Source organism: Myripristis murdjan, chromosome 4 (genome assembly GCF_902150065.1).
Source record: "Myripristis murdjan chromosome 4, fMyrMur1.1, whole genome shotgun sequence".
NCBI lineage: Eukaryota > Metazoa > Chordata > Actinopteri > Holocentriformes > Holocentridae > Myripristis > Myripristis murdjan.
In genome coordinates this window covers 28,216,790-28,243,074 of record NC_043983.1, presented here as the reverse complement: position 1 = coordinate 28,243,074, position 26,285 = coordinate 28,216,790, and the positions used below count along the sequence as shown (strand labels likewise).

At 42.5% G+C, this 26,285-nt stretch overlaps 1 protein-coding gene across 1 annotated transcript; it reads right to left on the bottom strand.

Annotated features, from left to right (window-relative positions):
* Window positions 1-1,370: 1,370 nt before the first annotated feature.
* On the bottom strand, window positions 1,371-25,887 carry aspm (assembly factor for spindle microtubules). Its single transcript, XM_030049962.1, is given in 30 exon segments — window positions 1,371-1,987; window positions 2,099-2,271; window positions 2,426-2,602; window positions 4,010-4,164; window positions 5,683-5,875; window positions 8,289-8,480; window positions 8,589-8,738; window positions 9,347-12,219; window positions 12,222-14,124; window positions 14,487-14,551; window positions 14,554-14,648; window positions 14,650-14,678; window positions 15,580-15,708; window positions 16,816-16,964; window position 17,793; window positions 17,895-17,948; window positions 17,950-18,099; window positions 18,972-19,187; window positions 19,293-19,378; window positions 20,085-20,230; window positions 21,659-21,834; window positions 23,103-23,238; window positions 23,667-23,764; window positions 23,766-23,804; window positions 23,922-23,948; window positions 23,950-23,990; window positions 24,171-24,383; window positions 24,386-24,409; window positions 25,744-25,866; window positions 25,869-25,887. Coding segments are annotated over 30 exon segments (7,920 nt in total). The 5' UTR covers window positions 25,873-25,887; the 3' UTR covers window positions 1,371-1,884.
* Window positions 25,888-26,285: the final 398 nt, after the last annotated feature.

The following is a 26,285-nucleotide window of genomic DNA, read 5'->3' as shown; positions in this document are numbered from 1 at the left end:
GCATGCCAGTCTCTCTTAAAAACTCACTGATTTGATGATAATCTATGGTTTCTAGAGGTCTTGCTTTTGAAGCTTTTGAACTAATGTGATGAATTTGGTATTTTGAATGACCTCACTGTTTATGAAGAAGTTCTGCACCAATATCTAATTTTATTGTTGATAGTGACACTTTGACACTTGCACCTCGTTCAAATGGAATAATTTGCAGGCTTAGGGTAAGTTTGTTCAAACTATACCAGATTGTTTGTAAAATCGCATATAATTTTAAAAATAATAATTACCGAACAAATAAAAAATCTTGTGTTGCATTTTTGAGGTAAATGGCCACATGTATGCCTAAATTCAGGCCAGTGGTATTCATGGTTTTAAAAAAAAAAAAAAAAAAACAGGTAAACAAGGGGAAGTGTTGGAATCTGGGTCATTCTTTAACAGATAAGAAAATGGAATTTAAGACACTTTAAGGATACTGAGCCTTAAGGCATGGATACACACGCGCTTAATTAATACAAGAATCGGCTGCACCACTGTAAAACTCAACTACACAAAATATTTCCCTCAAGCACACCACTGTAGCAGATGTAGATTGGCACGGGTTATCCATACACATTTTTTTTGGGGGGGGGGGTTGGCGCGGTTTGGCTAAATATTGGGAGGCCCACAGTTCCCTACCACACGCTGAGCAGTTGTTTGGTCCCCCTGCCCGCCTGTGTTTAAGCAATGGCTCAACGATATGGTGTCATCTTTGCATCTGGAGAGAATATGCATCACACCTGGGGCCAGATGCATAAACGCTGTGTATGCATGTAAATATGCAAATGCGATTTTCTACTCAGAAATCGGTATTTATATGAAAGAACGAGCAGTAATGGCTGTGCGTAATAATGACAGCGATGGCGGCTTTGGTGCTGTTAAAGGATCATGCCGTTCTTTTAGTTGCAAAGTTAAAATGCAAAAAAAATAACGAGCAGCAACAAGTCAAACTCAATTCATGGCAGATTGAGGGAGTTGGCATGAGGATCGTGCACATATTATTACAGAAAGACAGATTAATAGAATAGAACCATGCGTAAGGACAACTTTGGAAAAAGTTTTATACATCGGACCTCTGGATGGACTCCATGACCCTTGGACCTAAGATTTCAAGAGCCCTTTTTTAACAGCCATGATGAAACTGATGACCCGCAGCTACAACTGTGTATGAAATGTAATATCCAAAAAGAAGGTGGGAAGCATGTGATGCTGGAGAACAAAAAAAAAAAAAGTTTTACTTGCTGATATTTGTGGCACTCTTCAGTAGGCAAATAAAACTTTTGTTGTTGTTCTCCAGTGTCACATGGTTCACACTTACGTCACTTCATGTATTTTCACCAAGTGTGAAACTTATTTTTGCCAGTGTTTGTCCTGTAACATCATGCGTTTTGTCTCTTGTATACTATGGGCACTTATGTACTCCCTGTTTATCTATCTCCTGTCTGGCTTTCTGTTTATGGAAGCCAATTGTATCATAAAAAGATCTAATGAAAAATAAGCTTGTAGAAAACAGTAATAATAGTTACATTATATAACCATAATGTAATAATAGTTACATTATATCCTGTGAAATGATAATGTTGGCCTTTTTCAGAGCTTCAGCATGTGTGCAAGAAATGATATACCCATTCCCAAAGCCTTCAGTCAAGTCACATGTACAAAATATTGATCAGCACAACATTAATATACATAAACCTGACCCACATTTAAGAAACAAATTCCTTTTAATATGTACAAATAAAACAGAGGGTTGCACCGGCTAAAAATACCGCATAACAAAATCAATATTTTTTTAAAAAAGAAAATACATAAAAACAAAAATGAGATGATTAGATACAAAAAAAGCTTGCTTTTTTATAGCACAATTGCCAATGTGTCAGCCACCATTTGGATGGCTCGCAGCGGATCGACGATGTCTTTGAGCTTGTCCTTTCTCAGAACCCAGTCTGGTGCAAATCTGCAAGACAAAAGCCAACGCAAATAATAAAAATCAATTACAACTGCAAAACTATTCAGCATATGAATCACTGTCACTCTCTCACAAACACAGACACAGACAGATACATACTTTGGTACAGGTCGGGATTTACGAGGCGTCGATTGGACGAGGAAGCTCCCGTTGATGGATGCGTTCATCTTCTGCTTGATGACAGTTCGTTCGGCATCCATCTTGTGTTTGCGGACAGTGAGGCGGTAAATACTGCTGATCTTATCCAAGGCTTTGGGGAGCTTCCTAACCTCCTATAAAAAGTAATAAAGATGTCTTTACATTACAGTTAAACAACCACGGTTTACACAAAATTGTTGGTGTTTGATTCTCGCACAGCAATTAAAACATCTTTCAGTCAAGTTTGAATTATGGTAATCCTGTTAAAGATGAGAATACGATACAGACCAGAGCGCGATGCTGGTCCTGTAGTAGGAGAGCCAGGAGGAAGCAGGCCTTGGTGAAGATGCTGCCGCCCTTTTCTGCGACCTTATCGCCCGCCTTCTCCCGGTACCTCTGCAGCAGGTCCAGCAGCGTCTCCACAGAGTTCTCCACCGTAAACACCGACTCGATGGTCTTGTGGTACTGAGGTGGAAGGTGGGGGACCACGAGGAATGAGAGAGGGACAGGAAAAAAGTTAAAGTACAAGGAACAACAAAAAGAAAGGGAATTTAACCACTTCGCCCTGAATTTAGACTGAGCACAAATGGTGTTGGAGATGCATGGGAATGCAATGGAAGCAGGTGAACACAGAAAGATTGACACATCACTGTAGGCGGTGCAAACTGAGGTGAAGCTTTCAGTTTAAGCTGTTCCAAGTTGAAGGATAAATCTGCTGCTTTCTGTTTTGTCCAGTGCTAGTATGGTAATGTGGCAACTGTGCATTTTTCAAATCATGTGATCAAATTCCCACAGCTGGCCAAATAAGATTAATTCATAGTTTTTGGTACAATTCATGTCTGGTACACATGTATTATGGCCTTGTGTGAACTGACGTATTTGGAGTATTAAGCTATTTGCCATTTTCCTGGATATTCAACCTAAACCTGCACTTACTAAATCATTTTCCAATCATTTTCACATTTTGTACTATTTCTTTCCATACCATGCATACATGCTGTAATTCATATTTATCACTTATACTTTTATTATTATTATTATTATTATTATAGCATTACTTCATTTGGTGCAGTGTTGCAATTGTCCATCTGTTCTAATTTATGTTCCATGTCTCTCACTCTGTTCTTCAAATGTTTGGTGCTACAACGACCTGATTTCCAACAGGTTTGATCTTCTCTCATTTCTCATTCCCCAAACTTTCACCTTTCAATCTTGTTTGCTCATCAGATTTAAATTGTGGGTTAAAAGTTATGTTTTTTGTCGAAAAAGAAAAAAACTTGTGACTGTTGACAATATTTCAGGGACCAGGAGGTCACACCGCGAAACAGAAGTACAGTGATAACAGGATGTCATCCCTTGCTTTGGCAGAACCGAAATTGTGCCCGTCTCAAAATGAGCTAATAAAGTGACAGGCTTTAAGGAAGTGAAAGATCAGACAGGGAAGCTTTCAAAGGAATCCTTTGACCCTGCCAAAGTGTGATGTAAGCCTTGTGCTAAAACACTGGAGATTAAAACATATTGCACAACTGAGAGCCGATAATAGATACAGACATAAAACACAATGCTCTTCAAAATGTTCACATTTACTGGGCAAAATATGAAAACTCTTCAACTGAGGTTATGTAAAGCATGCCATATTTTTATTTTTTATTTATTTATTTTTAATCAGGGGATGCACAATATTAGATTTTTTTTGTCCATACCCAATATGATGATATTCATTTTAAGGCCTTTATCAGCCGATGGCGATGGTGTGCTGATACTATCGTGCATCCCCACTCTTCATACCCTAAGCAGTGACCACCATTGTCATTTGTAGGGATATAAGGTGTTACCACATTACAAAAAAAATCAGCTCTTGGGTTGAAATACCTTGGAGAGGTTGAGGAGGATCTGAATGGAGTAGGTGATGACATCCATGCAGGGGACGCTCCTGTTACAGGAGCGGATCAGGGTGAAGATGACCAGGGTAGCTCCGCTCTCCACCAGCCTCTCACAGCACTCTGGAGAAAGCCTGGTGGCGGTCTCTGCACGCACGCACGCACACACACACATAAACACACATTGCACAACAATACACACAGCAGACACACAAGGGAGATCACCTGTTAATGTCAACTTCAGGTGAGACAAGTTGGGGTCTCACACTTCCCATATTCTCATATGATGTAAACCCTCCGATCGTGTGAAAGCAGAAGTTATTCTGTTATTACAACACAGCTAAGATAAACATGGAAGAGGAACATCATTTTCTCCAGCACATCCTCTATTTCTTTCCCTCTTCTAATTCTTAACTTATACTTGCTGATGCTCATGAAAAACCAAACATGCTTGAAATAATAATTATAGTCTCAATGAAATCAGCAACTGGCGTGAGGGACACAATTCAACATTTCTGCACCAAATGTTCTTTGAAACTGCCCAAAACTCATCAAATTAGTCAAATCCTCAAACTGATCGTGGCCACAATCATTCTAAAATCCTTAAAGCTTCTTTGCTTACAATATGGGAAATTTGAGAGATATAGCCTAACAATTTATGTATTCAGTATGTATTCATTCAAAATGGTAAATGAACTGCGTTTCTGTAGCTCTTTTTCTAGTTTACCAACCACTCAAAGGATTTAACAACTTGTGTTCACCTTTTCTCTCTCACACACACACACACACACACACACACACAGTGGAGGCTGTCATGCAGGGCATCAAACTGCTCATCAGGAGCATCTAGGGATTCAGCGTGTTGCTCAGGGACTGCCTGATATCAAGACTGGACTGTGAACATTTGTCCGTTTGCATCTTCAGTCTGACATTGCAGCCACTCTGACAGATTTCAGTGGAGGGGGGATTCGATTTTCCATAACCAGTCACTAGAAGCTGACATATCTGCCTGGATCTGGTCATTTAAGTTGACACTGATGCGTAGCCATGACATCATACCGGTTTTGTCGGGCTCTTAAGAGCGTTGCACAGCGAAGTAAACACTATGATGTCAGGCGATATTGACATGCTGGCTATGTAGAATAAAATTTGTTAATCAAGGAGATATTTTATCAGCCATTTTCTCGTGTTATGCTACCTGGCTCTTAGTCATTAGCACAGTTTGATTACATGAACAACCGTTGTCCCACTTTAACATGGTGCTGGTTGATTTTTCAACCATGAATATGAACTGAGGAACACCAGGCCTGCAGAATTACCCAAATATTTTTTAAGTGAATGTTATTTTTTACATCCCATTATACCAATAATGAACTGGAGTGCAACATGGCTCAGTCAGCTGTACAGCTTCATGTGTGTTTGTGTGTGTGCGTAAGATAAATATGCAAGACTTTGTTGTCACCTTCAATTTGCCTCAGTGGTCTTTTACAACATTATTTTAAACAATCAACAGTAACATGATACATTGAAATGAAAACTAGACTTAACAGTACAACAAACCACCAAACAAACAAAAACACACACACACACACACACACACACACACACAATAATCATCTGTTGAAAGTCATAAGAGGTAACTACTAAAAAAGGACAAAGCCTCACCCAGGTTTTTCAGGGCCTCCAGAATGCAGGAGAAGTGCTTGTATCGAAGCAGGTAGTCCAGCGCAGATGAGGTCTTGTTGCACAGTTTGTCCTCCTCTCGGGCGCCAGCGGACACTTGACGCAAGCGCTGCCTCACTTTCACCACCTTGGGATTGTCATTCAGTCGGCGGGAGCGGTGCCCTCTCCACAGAGCCTGGAGGGAGAGAAGGAAACCGACAGAGAGAAATTAAAGACCAAGAGAAACAAAAAGACAGAAAAACCTTTAGGGTTAAGAAAAACGACCCTTGAATTGCTGCAGTCATTCACTTATCACAGCTGCACAGGATCTGTTTTTAACTTGACTTTCACAGAGCAAATTATAGGCTGGAAATGCATACTTAATGAATCTAATCATACTAAATGAATGAATGGATCTCACTTCAATTTATGACATTTGCGGAGGTGCAATTCATTATATTGTTAAAGTACTGGTTTAAGTCAATTATGAAGAAATGTTATGTGACAGTATAAATGATGACATACAGCATTTACCAAAGACAATGTTTCAAGATCGCAGTGCTCAAAAGCAGTTTCTTTGTGTGTGTGAAAACAGGTAATATAGAGGAAATAGCGAAAATGGATGTTAAGGTAACAAAGCAATAAACAAAGAAATAATCAAATTATTATTTTTAGATTTCTGCATTATGGATCAGTAATAACATGGGTTATGGATACTGGTGATGAGAAAAGGTGTCCTGGTTGTGCAAAGAGCAAAATGAGGTTAGTAAAAATTAGGAAGTTTTGTTTCATCTATAGAAGACTGTACAGCAGGCTGTGGATCTCACACACAATAATTACTGACACAAACAAATGATTTAACTGTGCAAGTTAGATATTATTTACTGTGCTCTTAATAAAACACAAAAGGATTTCTTAACCAATTACTCAATTTCTTGATGGGATAATTGGTCGAAATCTCAATTACTAAAATAATCGATAGCTGCAGCCCTAGTCGAAATTCTATGTTGTAAAGATTGTGTGTTTGTGTGTGTGTCTCTCTCTTTGATTCTTTTTAATCTAAATGGATGGAGGATGGGACCTGTGGGATTTGGGTTTAGAGTTTGGGATTGTGGGGGTGGACAAGAGGTAGATCCTGGATCCTGTGTCCGATGGAGAGAGCAGGGAGAGGGATCCAGGCAACAGTGGTGAGATGCTGTGGTGCAAGACTGGAGGGGTCAGCGATTTAGTTTTCTGACATTTTTTTTTTTTTTTAATGACCATGTTTCTTCCCACGACTAGTTTGTCTTTCTCCCCACCTTTGGCAGCTCCCAGACTCCGAGGGTGGAGCCTGTTCTTTGCAGGGTGTCATGCCTATGTTATTGAGTCTAAATTTAGTCATCAGGTGGGTTTATAACACTTTGCCATCAATGACCCACACCAGTGTGGCCCATGGGAATTTCTACCATAGGGGGCTATGGAAGCCATCCCAAACAGAGACCCGGGAGGCCTCACTGAGTCCACACCACAAGAGAAAAGAAAGGGCAGATTGGGGAAGAAGACTGGTGAGGGCAGTTTCTTAGAAACTTGTCATACTCTGTTTACTGTCACTGAATCAGAAGTGATGATTCACCTCTGAGACTTGAGATTTTTCTGCCAAGACAAACAGATTGTCGTGCACCACAACAATAATAGGTGCTTGTAAGCAATAGAGTTCTCATCGGGCCTGAAAATTAAGACCCGACCCGACCCGGGCCTGACTGGGCCAGCCCGAGGCCCGACCCGACCCGACTAATTAGCCGAACTTTAGGCCCGACAGCCCGATAAAGCCCGAAAAAAAAATCGCCAAATTACCTGATACCGCACCATCAGTCGGTATCAGGCGAGCCGGCCGCGGCACCGGCCAGCATGAGGCAGCTCACCTGTCAGATCCGGCAGACCTGACGGGTGGGCGCGGTATCGGACGGTGCCGCGTCCGGCCCGCCTGATGGCGACTGATGGTGCCGCGGCATGTGCGGGTCAATACGGTAGTCTAGAAAACTGGAGATTTTTTTTTTTTTTCTCGTGCGCCCCCAAGTAGATTGCTCCCTGGGCAGTTGCACTGCCCATAGCAGAAACCGTCCCTGCTGCCGAGTCTGCCAGCACAGCGGGATACTGCTGCAACTCTCTCTCACTTGTTTGTGCTGCGCTCGCACAGCTGGTTGTCTGTCTGTCACTGAAAGTTTAGCCTCCAAATCCAATCCAGTCTCTCACTCTCTCCACCAGTCACATAAAAATGAAACGTCATAATCAATAACACAACACATAATTCTATTTTTTTATTTAAAAAAAAAAAAAAAAAAAAAAAATCCCCCACAGAACCCGAAGCCCGACCCGACCCGCCCAATTCACGTAAATTTTAGGCCCGACCCGACCCGAAAATGTCGGGTCGGGTCGGGTTCGGGCAGAATATGAGAACTCTAGTAAGCAATCATATCCCTGTGCATTCCTTAGTCACAGAAAATGTATCTTTAAGATAATCTGGGAATCTTGATAAATCTGAATTCCTAAGACGTCTCCTGATGTAAACCAACTGATGCTGGTAGTGTCAAAACTAGATTATTTTGTTACCTAATCCCCCACTGTCATACCTGAACCTTGACAATGCCCAGTTGGACCCTCTTCTGGCGCCTGAGCAGCAGGAACTTCCTTGTGGCGTGCTGGATGACAGAGGCAGCCTTGTGGCGATGGGCTAACCAGCGCCTGACCGCTCTCTGGGCTGTCACCACCCTCCTTCTGTCCTCAAGGTAGCGTCTTCTCTGCTGCCTCGCTCTCACCCATCGCTGGCAAAAGAGGGAAAGAGAAGTAAATCATCTGAAAAACTGGTATTAACTGCTTTTCATAGGTAAATTTCTTCTGAGAAATATTTTCTGAACTATTAACTTCTGTACCTGTATGGTGAGGACAGAGTCAATCTGTCTCTTGGCAGACTGCAGAGTCCAGTGGGCTCTGAGAGCTCGCTGGATCCTCATGGCACTGAGATGGTGGAAGACCGCTGCACTAAAACGCAGCCTCTTCTCAGCCTTGGCTGCCTCTTGTACCTAGAAGACCATGGCATCGAATACCCTTTATCATACAACAGGTTCAAAGTAAAATTGTAATGTTGAAAATAATTTCATTAAATTAAACATTAAAACTGATAGATTTTGGTTAAGATATAAATTTGTAATAGAATAAACTGATCCAAGTAATAATTCAAAGGTAACTGGACTTCCTGCATAACCTTCAAGACATTTTTCTATTCATCCAAGAAGCTTCCTCAGTTCATAACTCTGAAAGCTTTTCAGACAATGAGCAACACGTATTCAAAATTACAAAGGAAGTCCAGGTGCCTTTGACTTACTAGATATGCAGGGTACAAAGGAATGAGGCCTGCACAGTGTTACGCTCCCAGTAAATTATTTTATTCTTTTTTAAGCCACCATTTCAATCTGTAAGATCTTACAAATGCAGACAGTGTGCAGAGCTCACTCCTCTCCTTATTCCTTTACCCTGCACTGATTTTTTTTTTTTGTATTGCACTTGAATAATTTGCTGAGCTAGATATACCATGACTAGGGTAAGTGAACACCTTTTGGTGAAGTGAATGGTACGTTAAGAAATGCACCTTTGCCTAGCAGTAATCTACATCCCTTAAATAAGTTGTTACCTGTCGTCTGGTGATCCAGCCTCGGCATTGTGCCTGAAGTGTAATGGCAGCTTGTCTCATTCGGGTGTAGTTGTCCCTCTCCACCTTGCCAGTCTGCACTGCCCGGACCCTCCGCTGCAGCATCACAACCACCTCTCTTTGCCTCTGGAAGGCGCGTCTCTGGACTGAGCACCGCCACCATGACTGGATCAAAGTAGCAGCTTCATGTTGTCGAGCAATGTCTCTCCTGACACACCATCCTCTAAATGCAGCCTGAAGCATGATGACTGATCGTTTCATGTTCTGGAACCTATCTCTGTCTTGTCTCTGAAGAACACGGGCCTGATAGTATCGCTGGATGATAACTGCAGCCAGGCGCATGGCCTTGAATTTACTTTCCTCTCGGTGCTTTCTGAAAACAGTCTGAATAACAGTGGCAGCCTGATGCTGACAAGCAAGCTCCTTTCTGACCTGCTGGCCTCTGTATGCTGCCTGGAGGATGATGGCAGCCCTGTGCATTTGGTGGTATTGTTGCCTTTGCTGTTTGGCTGCTACAGTGGCCCGATACCTTCGCTGAACTGCCAGAACAGAGGATTTCAAGGTGAGATAATGCTTGTGTTCACGGTGGGCTCTGTATGTTTTCTGGATAACTGTGGCGGCATGATGCCTTAGTTTGATGCTTTGTCTGGATTTCATCCCACGGAAAGCAGCTTGTAAGACAATAGCAGCATCTCTCTTGGTATTCAGAGCTTGCATTTCTTCTTGCATTTTTTTGTTGGCCCTGTAATGTGCTTGTACTATCCTGGCAGCCCAGCAGAGCCTCTTGTAACATGTCCTCTGCATATACTTTCGGACATGGGACTGAATGGTTATGGCTGCCATGCGCTCCATTCGCATCTGCTTTCTGACCACCAAACCTCTATAGGCAGCCTGCAGAGAAATGGCAGCCCTGCGCTTTGATGTGTAGCTCTCATGTTCTTTTCTTGCTAGGGCCACTGCTCTGTATCTGCGCTGGCAGAGCAAAGCTGCTGCTTTCATGGTCAGGAAGCGTTTTCTGTACTGCATAGTGACAAATCTTCTCTGAATGACTGTAGCAGCTCTGTGCATCTGTGCAACCTGCAGCCGGACCCTGTGACTGCGGTACGCTGCCTGGATGACTACAGCAGCAGCCTTCATAGCTCTGTACCTCTGCATTTGCTGATCTCTCAGCCTTTTGGCCCTGTAGCGTTCCTGCACAATAATGGCAGCACATTTGGTGGCGAGATAAGCCATACGTACTTTGTGCATTCTGAACAGAGCCTGGATTACTGTGGCAGCACTGTTCCTCTTCTTTAGGTCGTCTCTTACTCTGAAGCCTCGGTAGGCAGCTTGTATTTTTATGGTGGCCTGCCGTAGGTCTCTGTACTGACACTGCTGTGCCTTGGCCTCCATGACAGCTCTGTACCGGCTTTGAATGATACGTGCTGCATTTTGTACGCACAAATATTGTTTTCTGCATAAAAACATCCTGATTGCAGACTGAATGACAGTCGCTGACTGGTTCTTCCTCTTCAGCTCCTTCCGAACTCTCATGCCTCGGACGCAAGCTTGGAGAGTGGCAGCAGCTGCCTTTTCCTGGAGGTATGCTGTCCTCATCATTTTTCCAGCCTTATAAGCTCTGAAGTGATGCTGTATCACCACAGCCGCCGCTTTTCTTGACCTGTATTCTGTTTGAGCTGTGTGGCGGCGGTAGTGGGACTGTATGAGTGTGGCACATTGGTGTAGTTTCTCTAGTCTCTTCCTGTCAGCTCTCCCTCTCCACATAGCTTGTATAGTGACTGCAGAATGTCTGAGAGCATTGTATTCTCTTTTTGCCTTCTGAGCCAAAATCTTGGCTCTATATTTGTGTTGTATGATAATTGTAGCTGTTTTCAAGGCCAGGTAGTGCCTGTTGGCAGCATGCTTCCTGAACACTGTCTGGATCACAGTCGCTGCCTTGTGCTGTTTCTTCAGTAACTCTCGAGCTGTGTGACCACGATACGCTGCCTGGATTGTAATGGCTGCAGACTTCATCTGCACAAACTTTTGTCTCTCCATGTCTCTTTTCACAGAGGCCCTGAACCAGCGCTGGATTATGACTGAAGCACATCCCATCTTCGCCACCTGTTTTCTGACGGCATGCCCTCTGAAGGCACTCTGGATGACAATAGCAGAATGGTGCTGTAGCTTTAATATGTACTTCTTGTGCTCTTTTCTTGCAAGGGCCACTGCTCTGTATCTGCGCTGGCAGAGCAAAGCTGCTGCTTTCATGGCCAAGAAGCGTTTTCTGTACTGCATAGTGACAAATCTTCTCTGAATGACTGTAGCAGCTCTGTGCATCTGTGCAACCTGCAGCCGGACCCTGTGACCGCGATATGCTGCCTGGATGACTATAGCAGCAGCCTTCATAGCTCTGTACCTCTGCATTTGCTGATCTCTCAGCCTTTTGGCCCTGTAGCGTTCCTGCACAATAATGGCAGCACACTTGGTGGCAAGATAAGCCATACGTACTTTGTGCATTCTGAACAGAGCCTGGATTACTGTGGCAGCACTGTTCCTCTTCTTTAGGTCGTCTCTTACTCTGAAGCCTCGGTAGGCAGCTTGTATTTTTATGGTGGCCTGCCGTAGGTCTCTGTACTGACACTGCTGTGCCTTGGTCTCCATGACAGCTCTGTACCGGCTTTGAATGATACGTGCTGCATTTTGTAGGCACAAATATTGTTTTCTGCATAAAAACATCCTGATTGCAGACTGAATGACAGTCGCTGACTGGTTCTTCCTCTTCAGCTCCTTCCGAACTCTCAAGCCTCGGAAAGAAGCTTGGAGAGTGACAGCAGCTGCCTTTTCCTGGAGGTATGCTGTCCTCATCATTTTCCAGCCTTATAAGCTCTGAAGTGATGCTGTATCACCACAGCCGCTGCTTTTCTTGACCTGTATTCTGTTTGAGCTGTGTGGCGGCGGTAGTGGGCCTGTATGAGTGTGGCACATTGGTGTAGTTTCTCTAGTCTCTTCCTGTCAGCTCTCCCTCTCCACATAGCTTGTATAGTGACTGCAGAATGTCTGAGAGCATTGTATTCTCTTTTTGCCTTCTGAGCCAAAATCTTGGCTCTATATTTGTGTTGTATGATAACTGTAGCTGTTTTCAAAGCCAGATATTGCCTGTTGGCAGCATGCTTCCTGAACACTGTCTGGATCACAGTTGCTGCTTTGTGCTGTTTCTTCAGTAACTCTCGAGCTGTGTGACCACGGTAGGCTGCTTGAATGACTATAGCAGCAGCCTTCATAGATCTGTACCTCTGCATTTGCTGATCTCTGAGCCTTTTGGCCCTGTAGCGTTCCTGCACAATAATGGCAGCACACTTGGTGGCAAGATAAGCCATACGTACTTTGTGCATTCTAAACAGAGCCTGGATTACTGTGGCAGCACTGTTCCTCTTCTTTAGGTCGTCTCTTACTCTGAAGCCTCGGTAGGCAGCTTGTATTTTTATGGTGGCCTGCCGTAGGTCTCTGTACTGACACTGCTGTGCCTTGGCCTCCATGACAGCTCTGTACCGGCTTTGAATGATAATTGTGGCACTCTGGAGGAGCAAATACTGCTTTCTGCATAAAAACATCCTGATTGCAGACTGAATGACAGTCGCTGACTGGTTCTTCCTCTTCAGCTCCTTCCGAACTCTCAAGCCTCGGAAGCAAGCTTGGAGAGTGATAGCAGCTGCTTTTTCCTGGAGGTATGCTGTCCTCATCATTTTTCCAGCCTTATAAGCTCTGAAGTGATGCTGTATCACCACAGCCGCCGCTTTTCTTGACCTGTATTCTGTTTGAGCTGTGTGGCGGCGGTAGTGGGCCTGTATGAGTGTGGCACATTGGTGTAGTTTCTCTAGTCTCTTCCTGTCAGCTCTCCCTCTCCACATAGCTTGTATAGTGACTGCAGAATGTCTGAGTGCATTGTATTCTCTTTTTGCCTTCTGAGCCAAAATCTTGGCTCTATATTTGTGTTGTATGATAATTGTAGCTGTTTTCAAGGCCAGGTAGTGCCTGTTGGCAGCATGCTTCCTGAACACTGTCTGGATCACAGTCGCTGCCTTGTGCTGTTTCTTCAGTAACTCTCGAGCTGTGTGACCACGGTATGCTGCCTGGATTGTAATGGCTGCAGACTTCATCTGCACAAACTTTTGTCTCTCCATGTCTCTTTTCACAGAGGCCCTGAACCAGCGCTGGATTATGACTGAAGCACATTTCATCTTCGCCACCTGTTTTCTGACGGCATGCCCTCTGAAGGCACTCTGGATGACAATAGCAGAATGGTGCTGTAGCCTCATCACTTGAAAGCAGCGCCTCTGTACATGGCCTCTGTATTGAGCCTGAATGAGAGCAGCACTTCTCTTCATCTTTCTGTACTGACAGTGACACATGTGCATTCTGTACCAAGACTGAATCTTTAGGGCAGCAGCAGTCTTCTGGGCCAGTCTTTTCTTGTGCCATTTCTGAAACACAGCTTGTATCACTTTGGCAGCACAATTCTCCTTTTCTGTTTTCTGGCATTTCCATCTTCGGTAAGCTCTCTGTATTTTCACCACTGCAGTTCTCAGTGAAAGATATTGTTCGCGTTCTCTTCTCCCAAGAGCCCACGCTCGTAAGTACTTCTGTATCACTGTGACAGCCCAGTGGATTCTTCCATAGGCAGAGGCTGCCCTCCTCATCCGCCACTGCGCTTGGACAACAATGGCATGGTATCTGAGGCGGTGGTAGGCCCTCATAGCAGAGTACATCCTCCAATGAGCCTGTATAGACAGGAAGAGAACAATATGTGTACCAAGAGCATGAATAACTACACAAAGCTGGTTCATTGCACAGCAAATGTCACTGTGGTAAACAAGAGAGGCAGGTATCGTGATACTGTTGAACAAAATGTAAAATCAAAGATCTGACAAAGACAACATGAAATTTCAGGGCCAAACATAATGTGTCCTTAGAATATGTGCATTATAATTGGGATCATTGTGTAAAGAATATATAATCATCTTGTTGCAAGTTTTATCTTCTAATGCCATAATTTCTTTGTTTCTTTTTAATATTTATTTATTTATTTCCTTTACCCGTCAATCTCTTTAAACCTCAAGAAGAATTTCTGGACCAGGCCTACCTGGATGACGGTTGCTGCATTATGTTGCAGAGCCCGGAGAGCCGCTTCTCTCTTTAGCCTCAGGTATTGCGGGCGGCGTAACCCCTCCAGACTGACTGGATGATAACGGCCGCACAGTTCTGCCTCTTAGCCTTCGCCTCTGGAGAAAACTCCTCACAAGCACCTGATTTTTGCTGCAGCCAAATTCCGTTCCTGTGTAAAAAGGAAATCAGGGAAAAAGATAAACCCACTATTACTTAAGCAACATTTAAGCAAGTTTTCTACATTTTTTTCAGTACCAGGCACACATGGAATCATGGGGGATCAAGTTTCCACATTTGTACTTCAGCTGACTTTTGTATTTTTTAAGCATCATTAGCAGACAGCTATCCCCTTTGGGTGATGTAAGGAATTGCAAACCATTTAATTTAGCCAAAATGTCAGTATACGAAAAATTAATTTCAAAATATAAGATATTTTGGAGTGAAATATATATATAACCTTAGGTTATTTTATGGTTTTGTGTAATACATTTTCAAAGCAAAATAACACAACGGGAGAAGCGGGATGCAGAAGGTGAGAGTGAGACTCAATCACCTTTTATTCATACAAGGATGAGGCACACAGTCTCATTTTCAGATGTGCCCTAACTGACTACTTCAATTATTCAAAGAATTAAATTTATCATGGGTCTGATCACTGCACACAGATGATAGGACCATACAACTCATTACAAAAACAAGATAAAGGATATCACAATACAGCTTATTAAAGCTTATCTGTATTGTTTTATTTGCAGGATGAAAGGTAAAAAAAATACATTTTTTGCACTCAGACAAAATAATAAAAGAAACTACAAAGTTGTTTTATTTAAACATCAGTTCAATATGACAAAGGAGTAGCCATACGTAAAAATAATGAAATGTCTGTGCAGAACAAACACAAAATTAGTACAATAACAAAATAGATTGCAGGATTTTTCACTCAGGACAACACAAAAATTACAAGCAAGTAAATGGAAACGTAGACACATTAGATACCACTCAGGTGCCAGAAAAGTAAATAAACAAATAAACATGGCTTAATTTGCTGTTTTGGCAAACACAGAACCAACCTGATAGAGCTGATAGTCTTTCTTCAGCCTGTACTTCCTCCAGGCGCCCTGTATGACCCGGGCTGCTCTTGTCTCATTACGCAAGTCCAGGAGACGAGAACAAAGGAAGGACAGGTAGGACATCACCACCTGGAAATGCAAAGAGAGTGGGTGAATGCGGAGCTTTAGTACCCGCGTCCAGCCTGGAGTTATTTTGACACGTCTCAGTCTTGTGTCTTCTCTCAGCCAATACTGAATGCTACAATCTTTTCTCACCTACCTACAAAACATTAAACCAGGTTCAACTCCACCTGGACTAACCTAATTTTGTCCAAGGACAACTACAAATTTCAATTATGCATTAAAATCTTTGTATCGTCTGTTTGTATTTGGTTTGTTTTACACTGGAGAAAACAAAAGTGCACTGGAGAAATGCTAAATTTCACTGAGTGCTGAAAATCTATATTTGACAGACACTATCACAACCTTTTTCCCCAGGTAGATACTTCTCAGAAATAGATAAGATTTGTACAAACTTACTTTGTGTCTCATCTTTGATAATATGCTGTTCTGAGGTTAGAGGTACAAACGATGAGTAAACTTATGTCAATCAAAATCGATAAAGTTTTCCCACTGCTGTCCATTGAATAACTTAAAGCACAGTGTCCACAGTGAGCCAAACTCTCAGAAAAAATATCAAGAGTGGGGAGACAAGGGCTTTATTAATTATGCCTTCAAGAAAAAAACTGCTTTGACAATCTTTGATCTCTGACAGAGCAATCAATGTTTGCAAGTAGGAACAAAGGGCTCTTAATGCTGGAAAACAAGACTCCTATTTGTTCTGTCATACAAGGATTTTTCGAGCTGCTCCACTGACAATTAGCTAACACCGTGGACTCAGAATAGATACAAAAAAGATTTATGTGAGTTTTATTTGACTGTATTTGTAAAAGATACAAAACAAAAATGTGTCCATAATCTCACAAAATCACCATGACGATCAAATCACCTGTCCTTGAACGAGTCATCTAACTTAGCACAATTACAAGATAACATACTACACAGCCATGCAGTGCTGCAAATATGCATGGAGTGCATATTTGCTATACTCTCCCCATTGCTCTGAATGTGAGATCCATTTGTTTCTGTGCTGTGTGTCAGCATGTTCTTTGCTGATTACACTGTATGCACCATCTGCACCAAGTCAGATTCCTGTAGATGTGCTGTGCTTGGCAAAAGGCCTGGCTCTGGTCTTACCTTCTCACTGGGGATGGTGTTGGACATGTCAGAGGGGGTGATCATGGCAGGCACTCCCCCTAGGAAGGCCACGGCAGAGTTGACCAGTCTGAAGTTGTTCTTCTCATTCTCCAGGAGCTCTTTGAATTTCACAGAGGGGGATTCAGGACCTGTTCAAAAAACAAAATGAACCGTGCACAAAAAATACAGGGTTACAATTCCATCGGCTTGTAAATTATTGCAAAAACCTCTTGTCAAACGTCAATCCAGGACACTCTGTCACGCACAGATTATGGGTACACATACTATTAGTGATGCACCCAAACTGGTATTGGATATTGCCATAATATCACACTAAAACTGTTTAGCACAGAATTTCCCTTGTATCAAAATACAATTCACCCATCTAATGGAGAGCAACATAACATGTTGTTAACATTTTTCCTGTCTATTTTATACACATACCTTTCTTATTACATAGGAAGTCAAAATACCCGTCCATTTGCTGTGACATTTAGAAGCAACAGAAAACACCAGTATTGAGTAATCACATACTGTCAGATCTTGTTTAGAGTTAACTAACTCATCTGAGAGAAAGGGAAGAAATGTTCAGTCCAAGGAACCCGGGATAAATTCAATTACTGCGTTGTCTGCTGTGACCATACTTATCACAAATGTAAAATTCCAAGACTGTGCATCATGTGCCTTAAACTTTCCTCCTTCCTGGTTTGTTTAAGTTGGTTTACAGCACAGAGATATTCTTTGAAAAACTTCTCGGTTTGCTATCCTAAACAGTTGATCAGCTAAAAAAAGAAAAAGAAAAAAGAAAAAAAATTGTGTAACGCAAGGAAGGTGTGAAACAAGTTGGAAAACATTTTTGATTATACGTTCCTATAAAGGAGCAGTGACAAATTTGCCCAGTTCCCTGTCCTTTCCCTGTCTAGAATATTCCTCTTGAAATGGCATGATATTCCAGAAATTCCATGACTTGCGGGAACCCTGAGGAATGAACATCTGCTTTAACACTTTGAGCGTGCATTCAAAAAAAAAAAAAAATTATGATAAATGCTTCAAAAACGCTCTACATATCTTAAGTGTACATTTTGGGCTTCCAGTGTGGAGTCAAAAGAGTCGTCGGAGTCGCTGGCTGAGCAGGGTGAGCTCCAGCCGGCCTCTTTGGGAGCACTCAACAGTCTGAGTGGTGCAGTGACTGACGGCTTCCTCCGGCAGGTGGCTGGGATGGTAGTGGTGGATCAGGTAGCAGAGGATGCGGCCGTCTGAGAACGACACTGTGAAGTTCTCTGCCTGCACACACAGACAAAAGAAACACGGGCTATACCGAACTGCTTTTATGAGGTAAGGTTCAGGGGGCTATGTCATGTTGGCAACATATCAGACTGACCATCAATACAAGATACTGACAGGGGTAAAAAATTCAACCTGGCAGCTCTAGTCTGTCCCATTTGGTGACAAGTTTTGTGGAAGACTTCTCATAAGCAGCAATTTTTTGATGCCAATGACCAAATTCACAGTTACATTCTTATCAATACAATCAATTTTTAATAGCAAGCTGTTACTGAGACTTTGTAAAAGGCTACTTTGTTAGTAGTGGGGACTGAGCGTTTCTGTGAGCTCAATGTGTGCTTTCCCAGGTCACAGCAACAAGATGTCATCCTGTTCTGCTTTTTTCCAGTGAGATATAAATGCGTCATAAATCGGGGGGTTACAATTAAATTTCTGCCTGCAAAGCAAATCAAGAGGGAACAAACTGAAGAGAGTCAACACTGATGTAACAAAGAGAAGTAAGAAAATTCATGACTTGCACACCAAGCAAAAACTTGAATCTAACTTTAAATCAAAGATTTGGAACTTATGTGAACCAACTCATTAGAGTGCCTTCAGAGGGAAAGGGAGAACGAGTGCTTCAGACTGATTTTAAGAAAAAGTATGGTCACATTTTCCACCCAAGGAATGCTGAATGGTTCAGCACAATGGCTTTTAAATAATACATCAAAGGACTAAGCACGCGCACAAAAGTGCTATTGCATCGAGGCAAGCAACACAACAAGCAATAGTTATGGATTCAATTCCAAACATCAAAGTATTTTCTTTGGCCCAAGAGCTGAATGTATAAAGAGGCCTCCTTGGTTCTTTTTTGTTATTTTTTCCCAGCTCACCCTCAGGTTATAGAAGTCGCAGACGGCGTTGACCCAGTCCATCAGCAGGGTGATCTTGGTGCTGCTGTGTTCATACGGAGCACAGCTGGGTTTGGCAGCGTTCTGCCGAAGGCCCCGATCAGCCCTCAGAGCTGCCAGGCTCTGTTTGGTCCTCAAGGTTCTCTTCAGGAAACCTATCTCCTCCCTCAGCTCTTCCTCATTCAGAATGACCTCCACCTGATCAACACATGCAAATACATTATACAGTGTATGATGTGCTGTTGTGCAACCGTTGTGAAAATAATTTGTTTGAAAGACACTCATGCAGAACCTGATACAGACCTGAAAAGCGAAGATGATTTTCCACAGCAGGCTCAGTGTTTTCTCTCTGTGTCCATCCACAATATCTCTGGCTTCAATGACAGAGCCTAGAAAAGATGCCACACTGTGTATGTAACTTTAAACCTTTCTGAGGGGGGAAGAGATTTGCCTCTAGAGGAAAAATCAGGCACATTATATAGTGCCATTAATGATTATTATTAATTTCCCCCAGCAGTGACTGATACAAACTGATCACTCTGACCAACCCAGATCTTTAGGCAGCACCTTTTCACCTAACAGATTGTGTAATTTAAAAAAATAAATAAATTTAAAAAAGCACTTTATGCACTGTAAGCATTCATTGTTTTTAGTGCTTTGTAGCCCCTATGCCCTATGTAGCCCATTTGGACCAGAACCACAGCTTTATGGTACTTCTTGTCATTCTCTCCCGAACACATCTTTGCTTGTGGTGTATAAAAACCTCATATGTACGTCGCTTTGGATAAAAGCGTCTGCTCAAATGTGAATTGTAAAATCCAATTACACAGAGGAGCACGGGCACACTCAATCACATCCTGTCATGTCCATGCACATCCAGCATAGTATTTGCAGGGCTTTGCCAATTCCTGGGTCTGTTTTCTGACTGTGCAGCATTTTTTTATCTAGTGTAGCAAACAACAGCTGTTTGTGATCAAACAAAAGGTGTGTCTAGAATAAAATAGCAGGTGTTGGTGCTGAAGTGAACAACACAGTCAACAGGCTGCACTCAGCATGATGCCGCTCTGTTGTTCTGCTCGAGACTAAGTCAATTACCATGTTCGTCTTTGAGGTCGACCCCTTTGGTTTTGAGCACTTGCAGGGCGATGTCGACGTTGTGGACCTTCTGCAGGCGGCTGATGGCGGGCATGCGGAGCCTCCGCGACAAGTTCCAGTCCTGGCTGAAGAGCTCCATCACACGCCTGGAAATAAATACCACATGGAATGCCGTATTGTCATTTTGAACTTATAATCCACAAGCCTTGGTTTTATATTTATTTTGCCATTTGCCATTTTTCCAAAACGCTTGTTACTGTGTTGTTCCCACATTGCACTTTCCAGAGGCCACCTGTCAATCAAATAGTGTAGATGAGACTGTTTGATGAAACATCTTTTTCCTTTGCTTTTCTGTTGCTGAGGTTTGAGATTCTGTAGGTGGCTCTCTTTGTCTGTGACTCTCACAGCTCATGCAAATTATCTAGTTCACCCAATTGTTCAAAAAACAGTGTCGCCGCTTCTGGTGCATTTGTTGGCCTATGAATTATTTTAGGACAAATGCTCTCAGTAAATGACAAGTAATGTAATGTGTAGCCTGACAACTTCTTTGTAAAATCAACAGACAGATAGTGGCGGTTTATGATCTCATTTCAAAATATAAGTTCAATAACAGGCAGCTAGAAGGGTGTTTTTCAAAAAGGTCACTTTTTTGAGAACATTTAATCATAAAGAAAAACAGATATAGGAAGCACATTTTTAGGAGACGCCTGGAAAAACTACCCAGCACCCCCTTTGAGAACACCAAGATTAAAATCTGTCATGAGTTTGGTATGAAGAACACAGAACGTAAATTTATTGACACAAAACAGTGTTTTTTCTGGGTTGTGTAGCTCTGTGTAGGCTGTTATAAGTCAAGTTTGGATGCCATATTAGAAGCACCCTCAATATGGACAAACATGCATCTAATCTGTTAGCTGCGTGAACACCCATGTTAATGTGTCCCCTAAACGAAGGCGAAAGACATCAGTGTTTCATTCCTCTGACCAACTCAAATGAAATGTCAATTTGAAATATTTATGCAAGTTATTCAGTGTGCGGGATTCCTCTTCCTTTTACACTAGTGAATGGTTTTAATAAAACTGCCTTTCACCTGTAGTTTTATCATACTCTTTGGGATTGTTTCAAATCTCCATAACTTTAAATGCCTTCCTTTGTAAAGACAGGAATATCCACTGGAATAGAAGACCACTATTTCACCAGAGTAGAGACATGACATTGGTGTGAATCCTTTGCTGCTAGATTTCTAATGATTATTGCTCTGTATAAAATAACAGAAAAATACTCATAACAGATTATTCTATGATGTGAATGTAGAAATACTGTGGCAACAAGGCCCTGAGGTTAGAAAGACCATCTTTCAACCAGGCAGCCGAGGGTGGAAATCCCTTCAGGAACCAGCCGCACTGCTGAAGTGCTCTGAAGCAAGACACCAAATCCCTACCAGCTCCAGGGCGGCTGTTCTGTATGTGACCCTGACCTCTGACCTCCCAGAGGACAGGGGAGAGAGAAAAGAATTTTGTTTCGCAACGAGGATCAATGAAGCATCACATTAGCATTCACTACGTCTCACTCACACTAGACGAATTCCGCATCTCAAGTCCACTGCCAAATTATTCACAGCAAAGTTGAATTCATCCAGCGGCGTCTGAGCATGCGACACGGGTAATCCCAGGTACCCGAGGTGTCGAGGGAGGATCCCCTCTCCGCTCAGAAAGTCCCTGGAGAAGGCCAGGAGCAGGTCTTTACTTGTCTGGAAAGAAAAATAAAGTGTGGTAGTGATTAGAGCAATTCAATAGGAACTAGTGGAGAGATAGAGGAAAGTAAATTCTAAAAAAAATTAACAGTAAAGTATTGTGTCCAAAATAATAAAATACTGACAAATTCATAAGATAATTTGGGTGAAAGAGAACTTTTCACATGAAAAAAAAATAAAAAATTAGGATGTAATTTGCCAAGTTTCGGGTTTGACTCACAGGTCAAGTTGAAGATGTGGATAAAAAGCCTTTATCGATTCTCAATAAGAAAAAAAAAAAACTCAGTTCATACATGTCGTTGACACAGATGCCCCTTTTCCACCAGAAAAAAACCTGGTGCTAGTTCGGAGCTGGTGCTAGAGCCGGTGCTTAACTGGTGCCAACGAAGAACCAGTTTGCTTTTCCACCGGTCAAGAGCCAAGTGGAGCCAAGTCAGAGCCACGTCATGACGTCATCGGAAAACGAGATGACGGTTAGTGCGCGAGAGACGCTCGCTCAGAATCACAATAACCATCATGAATGAATGAATGAATGATACTTTATTAATCCTTTGCAGGAAATTACATTGTCACGGCAGCTTCATCACTTTAACACACATAAACTGCACACTCATACTATACAGCGGCTGCAGCGTCTCTGTCTCTGTCCGCCCGTCCTGTCCTGAAGCCGGTGAGACTGATCAGTGAGTCGGGGATGATGTTCGTGAGCCGCGTCTCAGTCAAGCATATAACGCTGCTTTCCCGATACAGTTTCTGGCCCCGGGTGGAGCAGGATCTGGATTTATTAGCGATGCAAATACTGCTTGTGTCTTTACAAGCCTACATTTCAATACAGAGGCGAAAAACACAATTATTGCCGGCTACCTGTCGGATTCGCGATCGGAACGAATGACAGCGATGTTAGTTATAAAACGGGTGCTTCTCATCCTTAAATGTAATTTGCTGAGACGCGTTCCATGCCGTTGTAAAATCAGTATAACCCGCGGCTTCTCGGGGATTATTGTTTATGTTTATAGCGTTCGCAGTTCCTGTTTTGTTTTGTAGCCCCGCCCACCAATGACGCGGTGGGCCGCGTCATCGGTTCTTTCTCTGGCTCCTGTTTAGCCCCTGCTCGGAGTCGGTGCTTGCCTAGCACCAGTTTGGAACCAGTTTGGCACCAATTTGGCCCCAGCTCGGGCGGTGGAAAACCAAAAAACTGGTGCTAAGTCAGGCACCGGCTCCGAACCAGCCCTGGTGGAAAAGGGGTAAGAGAGGCCTTGCTCTACCTTGAATTCTGCATCCATGCAAAATAGACAGGGGTCGTGCTCAATCAGCCGGGACTCTTTGGCCTTGTCCAGGAAACACACCAGCAGGAGGAGCTTCTTCAGTGTGTAGCGAGACAGCGCCTCCTCGTGGCCTGATCGAGAAAAAGTAAATGAGTGTTGACAGAATTCCCACCTCCAGACATCAAGAACTCTGTAAATATTGCCCCCCCCCCCATTTTATTTATAAGCGCCTTTCAAAAACACTCAAGGACACTTTACAAAAGATGAAACAAGCACAAAAGATGAAAAAAAAGGAACAGAGAAAATGTACAAGTTCCATCTGGGGCCTTTTTATAAAACACAAATTTGTGTCCAAAAGCTGAAAAATACATCTGGAGGAAGGCTTAATATTCTGCAAAGAGACCAGTGTTTGCAAATTCCCTGATTTTCCCTATGAGACATATAAACTAAAAACCTGACAAACACTCAAGCACTCAAATCCCTGCCCTGCGGATATGAAAGCAGATCATCTTTTAGTATCTACAGACCACACAGTGCAATGGCTGGCGCCTTCAAATTACCATCTTGTAAAGGTGAGGCACTTTGGGGTGCCTGAACTCTGCAGCGATGTCTGGATTCCACAGCAGTCGCTGCAGTATGAACATGGCCAGGCCCAAGCCGTCCACTGTTGCTCTCCAGCGAGATCAACTCCCCATAGATCGTCTGAGAACGAGCGTTGTATTTGATGAGCGTTGTGCAAATGTGGAAGACACCAAAGGAAGAAATATTGTTTTTGAAAGACAAAAGTCAAAAAGCAGAGGGAAAACACTGTGAGAATACCTCAAGCCCAATCCGTAACCACAGGGGGATTGTAAGACAGAAGCCAGTTGAGCACCTTCTGACGTTCACCTTTGAACACAAGAAACAGGATTTACTTTCAGACTTATAGATAGATAGATAGATATACTTTATTGATCCCAACCAGGGAAATTCTGGTATCCAGAGGCTGGAGAGGACCTTTACAACATGCAGCACCATCAAAGTATTAAAAACACTGTACTGCCTCCTCCATGAGGTAAAAATCCTCACCTATGTCCTTCCAGAGATGTCGATCTTTCCGGACCAGCAGCCTCTTAGCCTCCACCTCCAGCTCCAGCCTCTGGATGGCCTTGACCATGGCCTCAGATGTGAAGAGCTGGCAGGCAGAGCGACGGAGGCGGTTCAGTTTCCGTTTGGCTGTGTAGGTGCTGAAGGACATCTCCTCTTTGGTGGGAGCTTTGGGTACACTGACTTGCTGTCGCTTCCCATGGCAAGGGATACAGCGTTCACTACAAAAGCACAAGCAAAAAGGCAAAGGGAAAGTTTAGAGCGGTGAGAAAAAAGAAATTTGCTCTGCAAAGTTTTCAAAGGATTCCCCTTTACTTTATCGAGAATGCCTTGCCTCAAAGACTGGGGTTTTGTTGTGTATTATTTAGACATAACAAGTAACTCAGTCAGCTTTCTTTGCAAACTTTCCTCATCCAAGAGGGAGATGACTCGCATACAACTTGAAAATATTGTGGGGGCTGAACACCAAATAACAAAGTTTTAATTTATTTAGGACTATTAGCTAATTATTGTTTAATATTTTCACTCCTTACAAAATCAAAGTCTTTTTTATACTATATCGATGTGAACACCATCCTAAAAACAGGGGAAATCTATACTAATAACTATAAATCATAGTTGCAGAAAAGTAGTCCTGATTGGCAGGGAATATTAATCAGCCTTCACCAGCTTTGATGCCATTATGCATTGTCCTGATTGGTGGAAAATGCTGTCCCTGTGCTTGCATGAGAGATAGGGTACCAGCCACGTTACATCAGAAAGGACAGGAATTTGTTTCGCTTCATCTGTCCAAGGCTGCAGCTTTTCAGTGACAAGGCAGCCAATCAGGCACAGCTTTGTGAGTGAGGAAGGCCTGACACCTGCATTGGTCTTGTTGGCTACTGGGCCTGGTAAATCATTACTAATAAAGTTATTTCCATCTGTCTTTGTGTCTTTTCCATGTGTGTTATGTTGCTTCAATGTAGAAAAAAGGCTACTGCAGCACAGTTTTACATTATTTTCATCTAACAGCAAGTCAAGCAAATGTCTGGAATCCTTCAAATCAGTGTTTCCATCAGCTGGGTAATGCTGGTTATATTTCATCTTATCTTGGAAACAAAAACAAGGAAATGCCACAAATAATGGCCAATATTTATGACAGGCAACCTAAATCCATGACACTTCTACTAGACTTTAGAAGCTATTATACAGATAATTTACAGTATGTCCAAAGCCACCTTTGAACTGCTCTGTGTTGACATTTAACATGTTAAATGTCATGTTCAATGTTTGTGTCATGTTAAATGTTTGTAAATGGAGCAACCAGGATGCAAGACAAATTTCCAGACTCATGTCTGACAATAAAAGTAAAGTAGTAGTAGTAAGTAGTAGTTTCATGGATATAGAATATATTCTTTAATATGTCTCTCTCCTATCTTCATTGTAAACAAAGTTTAATCAAACTGTTAAGACTGCATACAAAAGTCAGAATTTCTGCTGCAAATTATGATGCCAGAAATCAGGACAAAAACTCACTCTGAATTATTTAGCTGGTGTGTGTTGGGGTGGTTATTACCTTTAGTGACTTCAGTGTTTACTTTAAAGTCATCTGGGGTGAGGATGTAGTTGATCCACCATGTGAATCCCCGCTCCTGCTTCTCAATCCACCTCTCATCATAAACATGGTTCTTTGCTGCAATGGCATCGGGTGTCTTGGTATGGCTACAGAAAAAAAAAAAAGTTACACAAGAGAGTCGAGTTTAACAAAACAAAATGACTCATGATGGTGCACAGGAAACACCGTATGATACACCAGAATAAATATATACTCAATATCAGATACCTGTTGAGGTTTAATGAAAGTCAGCCTCGACTGCGCTACTGCAACAACTTTTGCTGTCTTCGCAATCCGTGCACCAGATGACCTCAGGGACTGAGCAGCACCTATAAAGCAAAATCCTCAAAATGTTCACATCATAATTATACTTCCATCAAAATTTTCGAAACCTACTTATTAGTTCCTCTAACATATATTGGCAAGCATTGTAATATACCGTGTACATATATTCTTTCGATGTACTGTGGAGTTCAAAACTATATTTTTGTTATTGGGAACAG